The sequence below is a fragment of the Hyperoodon ampullatus genome, assembly GCF_949752795.1.
Source record: "Hyperoodon ampullatus genome assembly, chromosome: 16".
Lineage (NCBI taxonomy): Eukaryota > Metazoa > Chordata > Mammalia > Artiodactyla > Ziphiidae > Hyperoodon > Hyperoodon ampullatus.
The window spans coordinates 44,820,477-44,840,651 of NC_136929.1; the positions used below are offsets into that span (position 1 = coordinate 44,820,477).

Below are 20,175 nucleotides of genomic sequence, written 5' to 3' on the forward strand. Positions count from 1 at the left end.
TGTAGATGACAGTGTCTTCGTGCTCCAGCCGGGCATCAGGCCTGTGCCTCAGAGGTGGGAGAGCCGAGTTCAGGACATTGGGCCACCAGAGGACTCCCAGCTCCATGTAATATCAAATGGTGAGACAGTCATACAGAGTGAAGTAAGTCAGAAAGAGAAAAACAAATACCATATGCTAACACATATATATGGAATCTAAAAAAAAAAAAAGAAAATGATCAGAAGAACCTAGGAGCAAGATGGGAATACAGATGCAGACCTACTAGAGAAAAGACTTCAGGATATGGGGAGGGGGAAGGGTAAGCTGGGAGAAAGTGAGAGAGTGGCATGGTCATATATACACTACCAAACGTAAAATAGATAGCTAGTGGGAAGCAGCCACATAGCTCGGGGAGATAAGCTCGGTGCTTTGTGACCCACTAGAGGGGTGGGATAGGGAGGGTAGGAGAGAGGGAGATGCAAGAGGGAAGAGATATGGGGACATATATATAAGTATAACTGATTCATTTTGTTATAAAGCAGAAAGTGATACACCATTGTAAAGCAATTATACTCTAATAAAGATGTTAAAAAAGTATATAATAAATAAATATAACCAAAGGGTAGAATAGATATAAACCAGCTAAGGATGAAAAACAATGTCAAAATAAGTAAAAAAAAAAAAAAAAAAAAAAAATGAAACAAGGGAGAGAATGGTATACAAAGTGGTTGTACATTGGATTTACATGTGTACTGAGTTACCTGAAACCAAGGTCTAAGAAAGCAGGGTTGATGAAGTATATCTAACGAGGATTACAATGGAGCTGCCAAAACTCAGCTGACCTTAGAGAATGGGGGAAATAATCTCACTTCCTAGGCCTTTGTCTTGTCAATTAATCAGACACATTACCAGATTAATTGATTAAAACCTCTCTTCTCAAAATGAAACTCAATCCAGAAATCAACTTTGTTAAGTAAAAACTGATGATTAAAGGAAGAAAAAAGATCTGGGGGCAATCAGAGACTCTAGAGTTGCTGAGAATATGAGACCCGTAAATAGAATTTCAGCCATACTGATATCAAGGTGAGGGAGTGGCCCTCTTCACTGAGACCAGAGGTAAACCCTCTGAATATTTAACAATGAGCTCTCTGTATAGGAATGTATCTGTGTATAGGTATGTGAGTACATGATTAATTCATCCACTGGATATTGGATGTCCTTGAGCAGTTATACTTTGTAATAAACCTAAAATCTAAAAATTAAAAAAAAGCTATCTCCCCATCCTATGATCTGTAATAAATTACAGACTTTTATAACAACAACAACAACAACAACAAAAAACAAATGGCGAAAATCTCCCAGAGAGCTCCATCGCAATGCCAAGACCCGGCTCCACTCAATGACCAGCAACCTACAGTGCTGGACACCCTATGCCAAACAACTAGCAAGACAGGAACACAACCCCACCCATTAGCAGAGAGGCTGTCGAAAATCATAAGTTCACAGACACCCCAAAACACACCACCGGATGCGGTCCTGCCCACCAGAAAAACAAGATATGGCCTCATCCACCAGAACACAGGCACTAGTCCCCTCCACCAGGAACCCTACACAACCAACTGAAACAACGTTAGCCACTGGGGACAGACACCAAAAGCAACAGGAACGACTAACCTGCAGCCTGCAAAAAGGAGACCCTAAACACAGTAAGTTAAGCAAAATGAGAAGACAAAGAAACACACAGCAGATGAAGAAGCAAGGTAAAAACCCACGAGACCTAACAAATGAGGAGGAAATAGGCAGTCTACCTTAAAAAGAATTCAGAATAATGATAGTAAGGATGATCCAAAATCTTGGAAATAGAATGGAGAAAACACAAGAAACATTTAACAAAGACCTAGAAGAACTAAAGAGCAAACAAACAGTGATGAACAACATAATAAATGAAATTAAAAATTCCATAGAAGGGATCAATACCAGAATAACCGAGGCACAAAAACGGATAAGTGACCTGGAAGATAAAACACTGGAAATAACTACTGCAGAGCAGAATAAAGATAAAAGAATGAAAAGAATTGAGGACAGTCTCAGAGACCTCTGGGACAATATTAAACACACCAACATTCGAATTATAGGGGTCCCAGAAGAGAAGGGAAAAAGAAAGGAACTGAGAAAACATTTGAAGAGATTATAGTTGAAAACATCCCTAATATGGGAAAGGAAATAGTTAATCAAGTCCAGGAAGCACAGAGAGTCCCATACAGGATAAAGCCAATGAGAAACACGCCAAGACTCATATTAATCAAACTACCAAAAATTAAATACAAAGAAAAAACTATTAAAAGCAGCAAGGGAAAAACAACAAATAACATACAAGGGAATCCCATAAGGTTAACAGTTGATCTTTCAGCAGAAAGTCTGCAAGCCAGAAGGGAGAGGCAGGACATATTTAAAGTGATGAAAAGGAAAAACCTATAACCAAGATTACTCTACCCAGCAGCGATCTCATTCACATTTGATAGAGAAATTAAAACCTTTACAGACAAGCAAAAGCTGAGAGAGTTCAGCACCATCAAACCAGCTTTACAACAAATGCTAAAGGAACTTCTCTAGGCAGGAAACACAAGAGAAGGAAAAGACCTACAATAACAAACCCAAAACAATGAAGAAAATGGTAATAGGAACATACATATCGATAATTACCTTAAATGTAAATGGATTAAATGCTCCAACCAAAAGACACAGTCTGAATGGATACAAAAACAAGATCCATATATATGCTGTCTGCAAGACATCCACTTCAGACCCAGGGACACATACAGACTGAAAGTGAGGGGATATAAAAAGATATTCCATGCAAATGGAAATCAAAAGAAAGCTGGAGTAGCAATTCTCATATCAGACAAAATGGACTTTAAAATAAAGAATATTATAAGAGACAAAGAAGGACACTACATAATGATCAAGGGATCAATCCAAGAAGAAGATATAACAACTGTAAATATCTATGCACCCAACATAGGAGCACCTCAATACATAAGGCAAATACTAACAGCCATAAAAGGGGAAATCGACAGTAACACATTCATAGTAGGGGACTTTAACACCCCACTTTCACCAATGGACAGATCATCCAAAATGAAAATAAATAAGAAAACACAAGCTTTATATGATACACTGAACAAATGGACTTAAAAAATATTTATAGGACATTCCATCCAAAAACAACAGAATACACTTTCTTCTCAAGTACTCATGGAACATTCTCCAGTATAGATCATATGTTGGGTCACAGATCAAGCCTTGGTAAATATAAGAAAATAGAAATTGTATCAAGTATCTTTTCTGACCACAACACTATGAGACTAGATATCAATTACAGGGAAAAAATCTGTAAAAAATACAAACAAATGAAAGATAAATATTACACTACCAAATAACCAAGAGATCACTGAAGAAATCAAAGAGGAAATCAAAAAATAACTATAGGGCTTCCCTGGTGGCGCAGTGGTTGAGAGTCCACCTGCCGATGCAGGGGACACGGGTTCGTGCCCCAGTCTGGGAAGATCCCACATGCCGCGGAGCGGCTAGGCCCGTGAGGCATGGCCGCAGAGCCTGAGCATCTGGAGCCTGTGCTCCGCAACGGGAGAGGGCACAACAGTGAGAGGCCCGCGTACCGAAAAAAAAAAAAAAAACAACCTATAAACAAATGACAATGAAAACACGATGACCCAAAACCTATGGGATGCAGCAAAAGCAGTTCTAAGAGGGAAGTTTATAGCAATACAATCCTACGGTAAGAAACAAGAAACATCTCAAATAAACAACCTAACCTTACACCTAATGCAACTAGAGAAAGAAGAACCAAAAAACCCCAAAGTTAGCAGAGTGAAAGAAATCATAAAGATCAATCAGAAATAAGTGAAAAAGAAATGAAGGAAACAACAGCAAAGAGCAATAAAACTAAAAGCTGGTTCTTTGAGAAGATAAACAAAATTGATAAACCATTAGCCAGACTTATCAAGAAAAAAAGAGATAAGACTCAAATCAATAGAATTAGAAATGAAAAAGGAGAAGTAACAACTGACACTGCAGAAACACAAAGGATCATGAGAGACTATTACAAGCAACTATATGCCAATAAAATGGACAACCTGGAAGAAATGGAAAAATTCTTCAATGAGCACAACCTTCCAAGACAGAACCAGGAAGAAATAGAAAATACAAACAGACCAATCACAAGCACTGAAATTGAAACTGTGATTAAATATCTTCCAACAAACAAAAGCCCAGGACCAGATGGCTTCACAGGTGAATTCTATCAAATATTTAGAGAAGAGCTAACACCTATCTTTCTCAAACTCTTCCAAAATATAGCAGATGGAGGAACACTCCCAAACTCATTCTACGAGGCCACCATCACCCTGATACCAAAACCAGACAAAGATGTCACAAAGAAAGAAAACTACAGGCCAGTATCACTGATGAACACAGATGCAAAAATCCTCAACAAAATACTAGCAAACAGAATCCAACAGCACATTAAAAGGATCATACACCACGATCAAGTGGGGTTTACCCCAGGAATGCAAGGATTCTTCAACATACACAAATCAATCAATGTGATACACCATATTAAGAAAATTGTAGAAAAACCATATGATCACCTCAATAGATGCAGAAAAATCTTTCAACAAAATTCAATACCCATTTATGATAAAAACCCTCCAGAAAGTAGGCATAGAGGGAACTTTCCTCAACATAATAAAGGTCATATATGGCAAACCCACAGCCAACGTCGTCCTCAATGGTGAAAAACTGAAACCATTTGCACTAAGATAAGGAACAAGACAAGGTTGCCCACTCTCACCACTATTATTCAATATTGTTTTGGAAGTTTTAGCCACAGCAATCAGAGAAGAAAAAGAAATAAAAGGTATCCAAATCAGAAAAGAAGTAAAGCTGTCACTGTTTGCAGATGACATGATACTATACATAGAGTATCCTAAAGATGCCATCAGAAAACTATTAGAGATAATCAATGTATTTGGTAAAGTAGCATGATACAAAGTTAATGCACAGAAGTCTCTTGCATTCCTAAACACTAATGATGAAAAATCTGAAAGTGAAATTAAGAAAACACTTCCATTTACCACTGCAACAAAAAGAATAAAATACCTAGGAGTAAACCTACCTAAGGAGACAAAAGACCTGTATGCAGAAAACTATAAGATACTGATGAAAGAAATTAAAGATGATACCAACAGATGGAGAGATATACCATGTTCCTGGATTGGAAGAATCAATATTGTGAAAATGACTATACTACCCAAAGCAATGTACAGATTCAATGCAATCCCTATCAAACTACCACTGGCATTTTTCACAGAACTAGGACAAAACATTTCACAATTTGCATGGAAACACAAAAGACCCCAAATAGCCATAGCAATCTTGAGAAAGAAAAACGGAGCTGGAGGAATCAGGCTCCTTGACTTCAGACTATACAACAAAGCTGCAGTAATCAAGACAGTATGGTACTGGCACAAAAACAGAAATATAGATCAATGGAACAGGATAGAAAGCCCAGAGATAAACCCACGCACATATGGTCACCTTATTCTTGATAAAGGAGGCAAGAATATACAGAGGAAAAAAGACAGTCTCTTCAATGAGTGGTGCTGGGAAAACTGGACAGCTACATGTAAAAGAATGAAACTAGAACACTCCCTAACACCATATACAAAAATAAACTCAAAATGGATTAAAGACCTAAATGTAAGGCCAAACACTATCAAACTCTTAGAGAAAAACATAGGCAGAACAGTCTATGACATAATTCACAGCAAGATCCTTTTTGACCCACCTCCTAGAGAAATGGAAATAAAAAAATAAATAAACAAATGGGACCTAGTCAAACTTAAAAGCTTTTACACAGCAAAGGAAACCATAAACAAGATGAAAAGAGAACCCTCAGAATGGGAGAAGATATTTGCAAATGAAGCAACTGACAAACGATTAATCTCCAAAATTTACAAGTAGCTCATGTAGCTCAATATCAAAAAAACAAACAACCCAATGCAAAAATGGGCAGAAGACCTAAACAGACATTTCTCCAAAGAAGATATACAGATTGCCAACAAACACATGAAAGAATGCTCAACATCATTAATCATTAGAGAAATGCAAATCAAAACTACAATGAGATATCACCTCACACCAGTCAGAATAGCCATCCTCAAAAAATCTACAAACAATAAATCCTGGAGAGGGTGTGGAGAATAGGGAATCCTCTGGCACTGTTGATGAGAATGTAAATTGATACAGCCACTATGGAGAACAGTATGGAGGTTCCTTAAAAAACTAAAAATAGAACTACCATATGACCCAGCAATCCCACTACTGGGCATATACTCTGAGAAAAGCATAATTCAAAAAGAGTCATGTACCACAATGTTCATTGAAGCTCTATTTAAAATAGCCAGGACATGGAAGCAACCTAAGTGTCCATTGACAGATGAATGGAGAAAGAAGATGTGGCACATATATACAATGGAATATTACTCAGCCATAAAAAGAAACTAAATTGAGTTATTTGTTGAGTTATAATGAGGTGGATGGACCTAGAGTCTGTCATACAGAGTGAAGTAAGTCAGAAAGAGAAAAACAAATACCATATGCTAACACATATATATGGAATCTAAAGGAAAAAAAATGGTCATGAAGAACCTAGGGGCAGGATGGGAATAATGATGCAGACCTACTAGAGAATGGACTTGAGGACACGGGGAGGGGGAAGGGTAAGCTGGGACAAAGTGAGAGCGTGGCATGGACATATATGCACTACCAAATGTAAAACCGATAGCTAGTTGGAAGCAGCCGCATAGCCCAGGCATATCAGCTCGGTGCTTTGTGACCACCTAGAGGGGTAGGATAGGGAGGGTGGGAGGGAGGGAGACTCATGAGGGAAGAGATATGGGGATAGATGTATGTGTATAGCTGATTCCCTTTGTTATAAAGCAGAAACTAACACATCATTGTAAAGCAATTATACTCCAATAAAGATGTTAAAAAAAAAATGCCGTAAGGAATATTTTCACCCATCTATTCCTCCTATCTGTTTTATCTTTGAGGTGTTAACATATATCTGTTAAGCACTGGTTTTCACTTAATACATCTTCTCAACTCTAAAGTTTTTGTGCATTTTTAATGATTATCATTATAGAAAATATTACATTTAAAATATTTTAAATGGTGAAAAATAAGTTTAAAAATTACCATATGTACCTTATACCTACTCTAGAGTCCCTGAATTATAAAAAGAATACTTTGTATTTTATATAAGTTATATTAAAAAAAACTAAGACTAAAGACAACAGTAATATTCAGTTAATTAATCAAAGAAAAATTTAAACTGTATATGAATATCACATTTCTTGATAAGCTGTATTTATGATGTTAACCTATTTTAAGAAAAAACAGCAAATGCACAAACTTATCTAGGGGTCCCTTCCCCAGTTTTAATTTAGATAAAAGAAAAAGACCATTCAAAGAGCAATAAATCATTTCAGTTTATGCCATGACTTCCTTAAAAGCTCACATAAGCTGCCAATAATACCATCTCTCAATACACAGTATATAATTAAAAGCATATTACAGGATTTCTACTTCCCATCCTATGACTGTGTAAGAGACAAGACTTAATCTCACTCTACAACTAGCAATCTGGACAACATGTAGGAAACAACTGTTTTAAGACATAGGGCAAGAAGTAGCACAGGACTGTAATCCCAAAGAGAAAGAGAAAAAAAAAAAAAAAACAGGTGAACTCTGCCTTTCTGCTTGGAGGCATAATGCAGACAGACAGCACAGAGAGCTGAGTTGAGAAAATGTCTCATAGCTCAAGCCAGGCTGAAATAACTGGAAGCTCTGGGGCAGAGTTTTGAAAAAGAGAGCCCTGTACAGAAATGAAGCTCCAGAAACCTGTATAGGAATTCCCTTAAGTCACTGCTGAGAACTAGGCTAAGCAAAAAACAACTGCAAGTTATAAGCTTCCATTTATACTAGAATAAAAAAGAATAAAGCACTTAGGGATAAAATTACACAAAGAAGAAGATCTATACAATGAAAACAACAAAAGATTGCTAAAAGAAATTAGACACCAATAAATGAAAAGACATCACATAGTCATGAGTTGGAAGATTTAATACTGTTAAGATGGCAATACTACTCAAACAGGTCTAGAGATTCAATGCAATTCCTATCATAATCCTAAGAATGCTTTTTGCAGAAACAGAAAAATCCATCCTAAAATTCATATGGGATCTCAAGGGACCCTGAACAGTCAAAATAATCCTGAAAAAAGGTCATACTTCTTGATTATAAAACTTACTAAAAAGTTACGGTAGTCAAAACAGTACTGGCATTAAGACAGACTAATAGAATAAAGAAATAAACTCTTGCATGTATGGTTAAATGATTTTTGATGAGGAAGATAAGGTCATTCAATAGGGGAAGGAGATTCTCTTCAACAAATGGTGCTGGGAAAACTGGATATCCACATGCAAAAGACTTATACCATGTACAAAAATTAATTCAAAATGGATCAAAGACCTAAATTTAAGAGCCAAAGAGCTAAACCCATAAAACTTCCACAAGAAAACATAGAGAAGAAGCTTCATGACATTGGGATTTTGCAATTTCTTGGATATGACTCCAAAAACATAGGCAAGAAAAGAAAAAAACAGGTAAAACTGAACTTCAATAAAATTTTAAATGCTTTTGCATCAAAGAACACTACCAACAGAGTGAAAAGGCAACCAATGGAATGTGAAAAATATTTGCAAATCATATATCAGATAAGGAATTGATATCCAAAATAAATCAAAAACTCACACAACAACAACAACCAAATTTAAAATAGACAAAGGACTTAAATACACATTTCTCCAAAGAAGATATACAAACAGCCAGTAAACATATGAAAAGATGCTAAACATCACTACGCACTAGGGAAATGCAAATCAAAACCACAATGATATTCCACTTCACACTTATTAGGATGGTTATTATCCAAAAAACATGAAATAACAAGGGTTGACAGGGATGTCAAGAAATTGGATCACTTAAGCATTGCAGATGGGAATGTAAAATGGTGCAGCTGCTGTGGAAAACAATATAGCAGTTACTCAAAATATTAAACAGAATTACTATACAATCCAGCAATCCTACTTCTGAGTATAAACTCAAAAGAACTGAAAGCAGGAACTCAAGCAGATATTTGTACACCCATGTTCATAACACCTTTATTCACAATAGCCAAAAGGTGGAAACAACCCTAATGTCCATTAGTGGATGAATGAACAAAATGCGGCATTTACATACAACGGAATATTATTCAACCTTAAAAAGTTAATTCTGACACATGCTACAACATGGATGAACCTTGAAGACATTATGCTAAGTGAAATAAGCCAGACAGAAAAGGACGAATACTATATGACTTATACTATTATGAGGTAGCTGGAGTACAAGGGGGCCAGAGATTGGGAGGGGGGTGAAGGGAAGTTATTGTTTAATTGGTACAGAGTTTCAATTTGAGAAGATAAAAAAATCTGGAGGGAGGTGGTTGTGTAACAATAAGAATGTACTTAATGCCACTTAATTTTACACTTAAAAATGATTAAAATGTTAAACTTTGTTATGTATACTTCACAATTTTTAAAAACAGAAAAAAAATATTTTTAAATTATCTGTCATAGGAGGTGAGGGGGGAGCACTAAAATGTTATAGAACTACATTACTTTACAAATTATATCTGCTACAGAACCCTCCAAAACCTATCTTTATCATACTTTGAGGTTTGAGTTTTTCTTTTCATCACCTGTCTATAACCAACTTGCTACAACTACAACACCTACACATGCTTTAAATACTATCCAATGTTCTCTTCCCCCTCTATTTATTTTGCAAGAATGCCTAGGACCCTGTTACTTCCAAAATTAACTCTATGGTTTATTATTTCTATGTGTACATTTGATTTCTATGTGTTTCACCTGCCAGATGCTCAAGTAATTTGAACTCTCCATGATTTCTACAACACTATAGTTACCAAACTCAAAAAAACTATAAAACCAAAGAGAATTATTATCATATTAAGATGTTTTTAAACTCTTTTTCATGTAAATTTTTACTGCCCCCTAATAAGAAATACTAGCATGGCTTTCAGGAAACAAAGTGCAAAAATATATAATAAAACATTACAAGAATAACTGTCAAACTACTACTGATCCATGCATGTGTTTGTGTGTGTGTATGTGTGTGTGCTGGAGGTGAGGAAGTTCCTAGGAATGTCTGACTGACTTTACAATTAGTAAGGTAGTTCTGGCTGGGTTGTAAAAATTATGTATAATATGTTGGTCTGACTTGACAACATCTTAACACACTTTTAAAAATCTCTAATGATAATGAAAATACAGTATATCAACTTGTGAAAGGAAAAGATCACATGAAATGGGTGGGATTTCTCCAGGAAATTCAAAGTTCATAAACTTGGCTATTTATATAAAACTATCAAACCACTTCTGATTAACTTGCTTGTGTAACATTTTCAATCAAACAATGCAGTTATGGAATATTATCTTATATTTCATAGTATCTTATATAGTATATAATAGTATCTTATATTTCACAGCAGCCCAAAGTGTAGCACATTAGTATCATAAGGAATGAGTACTAAGGAATAAAAAATGTGCCTAAATTTCCTTATCTATTTACATCCTAAACAGAGGCACTTTCAAACTTAGAAGATAAAAATGAGTAATTTATCTTAAAATACCAAAAGCTTGAAATATTGCTAGGCCCCTTGGCTCACTTTAGACAACAGACAAGATCTGAGAGTGGCACAAAAACATCAATTCTAACTCAAAGGGTAATTAGCTCTATGTGCTTGTAATTCATTTATTTCACTATTATTTGTTATGATGTTTATTACATATAAGACTCAGGGCCACCACTGTGGAGATACAGGAAGGCTCAGATCCATCACTTATTAGTGGTCTAATCATAAAATAAGTTTAACGGTTCTTAAAGCCTATTTTCTGATCCATATGGACATAACACTCTCTTACAAGACTGCTAGGTGAATTACATGATATACAGATACAGGAGCCCAGCTCAAGACCTACACACTGTTCAACAAATATTTGTAGAATTGAATAAAGATAACACAAACAAGAATTCTGACCTCAAAAAGCTTACAATCAAAGGAGGTAAGAAATAAATATAATTTTAGTGCTAGATAAAAGTAATATACTTCTTAATACAATGAATAAAGTATTCTAAGAATTCAATAAAGGAGCAATTATTTCATTTTGTGAAAAAAACGAGCACTTGTTTTGAGTCTAAAAGCATGGGGATGAGAGAGAAACTAAGATAAATGTCTTAAAAGTGGGAAAATCTTTTTTCTTTTTCAAAAGTGCAACTGAGGAAAGCTTAGAGAATCAAATAAAGAGTAAGTAGTTCCATTTAGCTAAAACAAAACCTATGTGAAAAAATTAAGAAAGTTGAAAAGGTAAGCTGGAACTAGGGCTAAATTATAAATGACCTGAATCTCAGATTAAGGTATGTGAAATAAAAGCAGGGTGTAGCATGGTCTGAATTATGTTGAAGATAATCTGGCAGAAGTACAATAAGTTAGAAGATGGAGAAAGGGTATATGGTGGAACCAGTTAAAAGGCTACTGCAAGTAGTCCAGGCCAGAGACTTAAACTACAATAATGGCAATGGAACCTGAGAGCAAGGGATTGACAAGAAATCTGACTGCAGAGGATCAATAAAACTGGTGGCTAGAAGCAAAGTAGAAGGACAATTACTAGATAACCTAGATGACTAGGAGGATGAAGATACTGTTAACATAAATGGTGAAAACATCAACTAATGTGACTAGGAAGACAAATGCAACAAGAACCCTTTCATTATAGTGAAATTCTAATTTGCTTTCACTTGTATCTGTGTGTGTGTGTGTGTGTGTGTGTGTGTAAATAAGACAAATACACATACATTATTCATATATATGCACAAACACTTGTTTTCTGAAGAAAGAATTATATACAGATACATTACACATATCTTACAACTGGTATCTTGGCAGTTTTGAAAACTCATCAGTAAAGAATGGCCTTTAAAATAAGTAATAAGATGTAACAAATACTGAAAATGACATCTGTTTTAGAAGAACAATATGCTTAAACAAAGGTAGATAGTTTCTGTAAAGATCACTGTGTTCCATTCTATTCAACTCTGGCATAAAGAACTAATTTTACGATCCATTATAGGAAGGTCCCTTAAAACAGAGAATACAATAAAAAGAGTATAGTGTTTTAAAAGTTCAAACCATTCTTAGTTTACACTTACTCTCTGTAACTCCCATTTCTCAATAAGGTGTTCTACTTCACCACCAAGAACTGTGGTGTTAGAATCATTCAAGAGCAGGAATCCATTTTTTATGTCCACAACGCCTGAAAGCTTAACTTTAGTTCCAGGTGGTGTGTTCAGGCTAAAGCAAAGGGAAAAAAAGAGTTAAAACACATTTAAGCTCCTTCCCCAAACTGGAATTCAGTCTTATACTGCGACCTGGTAAAATTCTTCAAAATGCACTAATGTGAAAACTATTTTTCAGGTGACTGGCTATATAGCGTGAATAGGTCATCAGGGAGGAAGTCAAAAGACCAGGTACAAGACTGTCATTTTCTACCTTAATTTTTTTCTATATGTAAAAAAATATGGATAGGGACTTCCCCCTTGGTGGTCCAGTGGGTAAGACTCGGTGCTCCCAATGCAGGGGGCCCAGGTTTGATCCCTGGTCGGGGAACTAGATCCTGTATGCATGCCACAACTAAGAGTTTGCATGCTGCAACGAAGATCCTGTGTGCCGCAACTAGACCCGGAGCAGCCAAAATAAATAAATAAATAAAAAATAAGTAAGTCAGTAAACAAACAAACAAACAAATAAAAAATATCTGGATAATAAAAATCACAGCTCACAAACTTATGGTAAAGATAAATTGAATAAAAGATATGAAAGTACTTTCTCAACCATGCCATGTTGTATAAATGTAAGATTTGCCCTTTTTTCCCCCTCTGAGCTTTGTGCATTATTGCAAAGATATACTATGTTATAAAATTAAATTTCAATACAGAAGATATCAAACCAGTAATAATCTTAGACATTTAACACCTATATGAGTTACTGTAATCCACATGAAACAATGCTCTTTTTGGTTAACTATCCAGTTAAAGATCAGATGAGAGTTATTTGCTCTAAAGCATACTGACTTCAAAAGTATTTTTTTCATAATAGGTTTAACATTATCAGATATGGGGCAAACACTATAACACCATGACCCCTTTTACAAAAACCAGAGAAAAGATGTTTACCCTCCTATCAATCTTTTTTTTTTTTTTTTTTTTTTTTGCTGTACGCGGGCCTCTCACTGCTGTGGCCTCTCCCGTTGCGGAGCACAGGCTCCGGACACACAGGCTCCGCGGCCATGGCTCGCGGGCCCAGCCGCTCCGCGGCATGTGGGATCTTCCAGGATCGGGGCACGAACCCGTGTCCCCTGCATCGGCAGGCGGACTCTCAACCACTGCGCCACCAGGGAAGCCCTATCAATCTTTTAATAAAGGAAACCGTAGAAGAAATCCATTTCATCACATAGGTTTATTCTAAAGTAAAAGCACATATACCAAGATCCACTGCATCTCTTCGTACATATAGCAAGGGGTAAAGAACTCCAAATAGGAATAAAGATAGTCCTAAAACACTTCGGATAAATTAGAAAATCATGCTGAAAGACTTCACATTGTCACATTTTTAAAAGCTCATAAAATTCACCATGTGCTGATAAGTGCAATAGCAAATCAATGAAAGCACTGCTATCTCTGGTCTATTTTTAAGAAAGACGGTTGATAAAATAGTTATTAACAAGAAGAAGTAGAATATGCCTATTTTTACGGTTTCAAAGAGCCCATATGGAGTAAGACATTATCTGGTAAAAATTATTCTGAGGACTCCAAGCTTAATCATTCTTAGTCATCTTATGTAACTTAGAAAACAAATGGTCATGGACAGCCTTGCCTAACCTAACTCTTAAGTAGAGAGCTGTGTGGTGGTAAATGTAGGCAACTTACCACACCGTCTAATCAAACTTCAAGATCAGCAACAACTGAATACACTTACACTAAGTAAAGTTTTTCCCAATTCCAGGTAATCAGCAGATACAGATTTTCTAACTCTATAGTCATCATTTAGGGATAAATAAAAAAACTAAGCGCCAAGGGTACTAGGCTGCTATACTCTTTACCTCTAAAGAAATTATTAATGAATTACATCATTTATATAAGACCAATATGCATTCTTTAAAACCATTTTTTGCCAATAATTTCTAACACATTAGTAAATTGGAAATGAAATGAAAATGTAAAAAACATAAATTATCAACATAAGAAACTACAAAAGACCTTAAAAAATAGCAAGCAAATTACAGGGGCATTTAAGTTGTGATTTTTAAAACTAAAAGCTAATCAAAATGAGCTAATTTTTTATGTAAAGTAACTGTACCTTTCCCAAACTCTTTCTCTAACAGGTTAAGAAGGAAAACATGGTGAATTACTTGAAGTTGGACATACAATTGCATTAAGATAATTGATAAAGAGTTCTATTCACCAAATTAAATTATAGTTCTATTCCCACAAAAGAATAAATAGGTGCTAAAATTTTAATATTATTTTTATTACATCACCTTCAGGGCCATAACTAACTCTTACTCAGAGAGCATACTGTGACTTAATTAATACTTATTCACACTCCAAAGTTCCTTTATTCTCTTTTCATTGAAATTAAAAAAAAAAAAGCAGAACAAAAACAAAAATACAGTGAGAAGTGGGGCTGGAGGTAGGATAGATGAATGTAAAGAAGCACCCCAGAGAAATGCAATGTCCAGTAGAGAAAACACATTCTACACCAGTTCTTGGTTTATCCTCTCTAGTGAGTTCTTTTACCTTCCTTCTAAGATAACCAATAACCAAACTTATTTTGAAAATGGTCTCCCAAATTGTTCATATGTGAGAACACTTCTGTAAGCTGTTGTTTTTACAGCACCAAAAGTAGACATGCTACTCCAATGATGAGTGAATGAGAAAGTAGCAACATTTTTTTTTCCAACTGTCAAACTGTAATAAATTCAACAAAAGAAAACAGTGTAAGGGACCCTCATCTCTGGGTTGATCCTGTGTTTTCATTTACCTCAGAGAAATATACAGCAGTAAAATGAGAGAATGAGCCATTACATGGCGAGTCTTTCTTCTCAGGCATCTGTGAACTCCCTTGGAGGGGATCTGATTAAATTTGTCAAAGGAGGAAAGGCTGCACTTCCTTTTATGGAAGTTTCTCCATAAAAGTAGGACTCTTTCTACTCTTCAAAAAAAAGGCAACATAATCACAAAGTCAATATATTCCCCTTTGTATATGAAAATCAACATTTTAGACGAATAAATATATCTTCTAAGGAAGGAGCCTCCCTCACTAAAGGCAGACACTAGTTGAAGGAAGAAAAAAAGAAATCATTGAACATGGCATACAAGGCCTCAACCTACCACATCTCCTCCCACATACCACAATGCCAATCACCTATGCTCCTCCAAGTGTAACTTTTCACTCATCTGCTATCAGGGTACCATGTCTTTGCATGTGCTATTCCCCCCTCGTCTCTCTTAAAACACCTGTTCATATTTTAAGTCCCATTCCTGACTCCCCCAGGTAAAGGTAATTTTCTGAACTCCTATTCATTTCAGTTGATTTATTTATTGTAATCTGTATGCTGTGTGCTTACCTTGTTGTCATATAAGCTACTTGGAGACAAAATCTAAATTCTTTTTAAATACCTTTGTCCCTCCAGCACCGAATAAAGAGGCTGGAATAAATTCTTGGGCAGGAGAGAAGCAGGGTCTAGGCATTTACACTAAATGAAAAAGCTCAAAGGACCCTGAGCAGCAAACACAGCATATAAAATGACTAAGAAAAGGGGGGCTGGGTTTGCAAATGTCCAATGAAAATTCCCATCTCAGAAAACAGAGTTTAAACTGATCTAATGGGGACACTGAGAATAAAGGTGACACTTTCTCTTGCTTCTCATTGCTTTTCTCCATTCCAACAGGCATGACTCTAAAAACCTCTTATGAAAAATAGCCAAAACAAAGATTTGGAAAATTTTTCCTTATGGAGTTCTTCCTCCTCTTAGAAAGTGGGGTGGCATACAAACCCCTCTAGCTTCAATCATTTTCCCCAAGAAAACCCATTTGCTTATAACTTTTCTAGACTGCTAAACAGTGGAATGGATAAAACTAACTGTCAAGGAAGAAATTGTAACATATTTAAAGAAATTTTTGTTCTGAAAAAATTTTAATGACCTAAAATTTAGTGATAAAATTGAAAAGCTTACTTTCCATGTAAGAACACCTTAAATTTCTGTTTTTAATTATTAACTTTAAAAGTAAGGAGCAACTAACTCCATTTTAAACTATTTTTCTTTACAGATAAAGTAAAAATACAAACTTTAATTTATTCTGGAAAACTGTAACATGCACTTAAGAGTTCATTCCTTGTTTTCAAAGGTCTTAAAAACAAAATCCAATGTGAACAGTACCTTTAAACACTTATAACAAATATACACCATAAAGTGCCAATTACCTTATTTTTGACATGTAACTAAATTCTACTGCTGTACAACTTATATGACCATCAGTCATCTGCAAACGCAGCATTCTTGGGGCAGCCTGAGATTCTTCATTATCCTTTGGTGCAGCAACATTGCGAATTTTTTGAATTTGCAAAACACATGGACCTTCAAGCTGTCAAAAGACAAAGGAATAAATATCACTTTTAGCCATAGCTTTGTTTTCACTTAAAATGTTTCTCTTTTCCTTAATGGTTATACTTTATCATTTATAATGATAACTTCAATTAAATAAGTTCAAAATTTAAACTGTTACACACATCAGGGTGGGTTTTATTTTCTTTTGTATTTAAAGATAAAACTTCAAAAAAGTCTCCTGAAGAATTTTTTTAATATAATTCTGACATTCATTTTCAGAAAATAACAGGAAAAAACTTCAGGGAAAAAGCTATTTTTCTGAATTAAAGGTATATTAAAAGATGTTTTCAGTCTTATGTGCTCTAAATTGTTCACACATACCCCCCCACCCCGTTCCACCCATGTACATTAACAGACATTCTAGAATTAAAGAACTTGGTAATTTTTTAAGGGACATCAACTTTACAGCAGCAGTTGAAAGGAATGTTTTCTGCTCAAAAACATCAAGTTTAAAGTACACCTTCCTCTGGCATTAAAAAAATATATATTCCAAAACTTAAACTACATAAAATCTAAGAAGTGTGAACTATACTTGACTTATTGGCACATTTCCTTTTTAAATGAGTTTAATGCTATGCTGTTATGCATTGGCAGTAAGGAGAATACACGTCCTATCTAGCCATATTTTAATCAAAGACAAAAAGAAAATTGATAGGCTAACTAGCTATTGAATATTAAGTTAAAAGTTTTTATATAATAAAACACTTATGGTATAACTGGGGAATGAGAGCAAAATCTGCTTACATGTCTGAAAAATAAATTTAACATAAAGTAACACTTTCTACATTATAAAATATTATATCCATTAAGTAGTATCACACTTACAAAGAAAAAAAAAGCTTTTTGTTATAGCCTTTTAAGTAAAATCTTTCTGTATGCATTAGTTTAATTTATATTTTCAGCAAAAAGAAATGTGAAATAACATTTACACAATTTCTTGAGTAAGCATGTTCCCAGGTTGTGAAATTTCCACTTCATATTTACCAGTATCTTTCCTGAAAAGGAGTAATTTTGTTATAAATTTGCCGTAGAGAATATAATTAGAGAAAAGATATGAAACTTACATCTAATTTTCAAGTATGAAAAAAAAATTCTAAGTTGAAATAAGTCTAAAACCTTTAACAAATGTAGATAAGCTACTAATTCAGGATAAACTTTTTCTTTTACTTTTGCTAATGCCATTAAAATAAAGACATTTAAATTAAACCAGAGGCATGTTAACGGTTCTTATAATGTTCATCATTCTCTATATTCTACTACTCCCAATATTTTTAGCCTAGACACTGACAAATATTTAGCCTTTGCTTTACTAACCACATATAACTCTTTAAATTTACATTTAAATTAATTAAAAATGAGTGAAATTAAAATTCAATTCTTCAGTCACACTGGTCACATTCTGAGTGTTCCATATCTGCACAACACGTATACAGACTGTCCTACATCACTGCAAAAAGTTCTATTAGACAACCAGTGGTGATCTAGACTTATGTGTTCCACAATGATACTAGGGAGTGTACATCCATTGAAGTGTGGGAGGAAAACAATTGTTTCTATTTAATTCTTAGTAAGAAAGAAATTAAATGTTCCTACTACTTCATAATCAGAGCAACAAAGGCACTCTCATTCAGTCCATATGACATACAGGTCACAAGGCATCTTTATAGAATTTGGGGAAATCTACATCTCAAGGGTGTTGACATGGCACCTTCACTAGTTTGTTTGCTTTCAATGTATTGTGACAAACTGACATTTATTTGTGTGCAGTTAAATGGATATACAGATATTACCTAGTTTTAACCATTACTGATCACAAAATGGACAAGTGGCTTTAAAAGATTCTGCCAAAGAAACACAAATTGAAGATAATGCCAACAATGCAATCACAGAGGGGGGAACAGGACCATTTTTGCTGATCTCCTACAACTGGTTGACCATGAGAACAAAAAGCAAGGAATGCTAGGGAGGAACACCTGCTCCCAGATCTTGATGTTTCCTAGCAAGCAGCAAGTTTACTTATTTAACTACTCCAACTCCTGGCCTCTCCATCCCTTTTAGTGAATTAAATAGTGGCCCTGCCAAAAGATATATGTCCACCTGGAACCTGTAAACATAACACTATTTGTGAAAAGGGACTTGGCATACCTAATTAAGATCAGTATCTAAAGATGAGATGGACCTGGATTAGGAGAAATACAATGATGAGCTTCTTTAGAAGAGAGGGGAAATAAACACAAAGACACTGGGTATAAAGGCCATGGGAAGAAAAAAATGGGGGCAGAAATTGGAGTTACACATCTACAAGCCAAGGAACACCAAAGACTGCCCACAGCTACTGGAAGCTATGAGAGGGGTATGAAACAGACTGTCCTTCAGAGCCTCCGAAAGGAACCAACCCTGCTGACACCTTGATTTTAGACTTCTGTCCCACAGAACTGTGAAAGAATAAATTCCTCTTGTTTTATGCCACCAAGTTTGTGGGAGTTTGTTACAAAAGCCTCAGGAAACTAACACACCCACTTATGAAATGACTTATCTGATTGGGAAGAATATACTGTATATTTTGGGCTCATCCTCACCCTTCCTTTCTTGGGATCTAGGTAGGGACCCTGAGGAGGAGGTACCTACTCAGCCTCTTCACTGGATTGGCACTGCAATAAGTGAGTGTACAAATCTGTCAGGTTTGTGGTTCAATTAATGCATCCATTTGGCTCTCCCACCAAGCCATATCTTCCAAATTAATTTTTATCAGTAGTAAAGCTCATACTTTGGCCCACATCTGCCACTTCTTTATCAATCGATTCAGAACCAAAGTAAAAAAGAAGGTACTATTTATTAGACTCTCCTTAGAAACTCCCAAATTGCACACAGTCTTTTTATAATCAATTCTCAATTTGAATCAACAGGGCTTTAGACTAGTACCACAATTCAGAAAGATTCTATAAGTAAAATTGCAGATATAACATTTTTTTTCATTATTATGTTTACAATATTCAGTTTATTATCCTCTGTAGTCAAAAAATAAATAGGGAAGTACTGGATCTAAATAAAACACAAATAGTAGAATAAAATGTTAAGATCCTAAATCCTAACTTTAACACTGAATCTAAAATCATCTAAAAGCATCCACAAAACTGAATGAGAATTAACTTCAAAATCCTTGTTCATCTAGTGTCAAGAGCAACCCCAAAGTGAAAAAAGATATCATATTTAAATGAAAATAATAAAAATCAAGGATTAATTTTGCCCAAGATTTCTTTAATG

At 35.2% G+C, this 20,175-nt stretch overlaps 1 protein-coding gene across 1 annotated transcript in view; it reads right to left on the bottom strand.

Annotated features, from left to right (window-relative positions):
• The window catches only part of TDRD3 (tudor domain containing 3), a gene marked incomplete at its 5' end in the record, with an annotated part of 202,067 nt that overhangs the window by 79,791 nt on the left and 102,101 nt on the right, over nt 1–20,175 (bottom strand). Inside the window, 2 exons of the mRNA XM_079721579.1 lie at nt 12,395–12,536; nt 16,728–16,888. Of these exons, the coding sequence (XP_079577705.1) occupies nt 12,395–12,536; nt 16,728–16,888 (303 nt within the window). The remainder of the gene's footprint in view (nt 1–12,394; nt 12,537–16,727; nt 16,889–20,175) is intronic.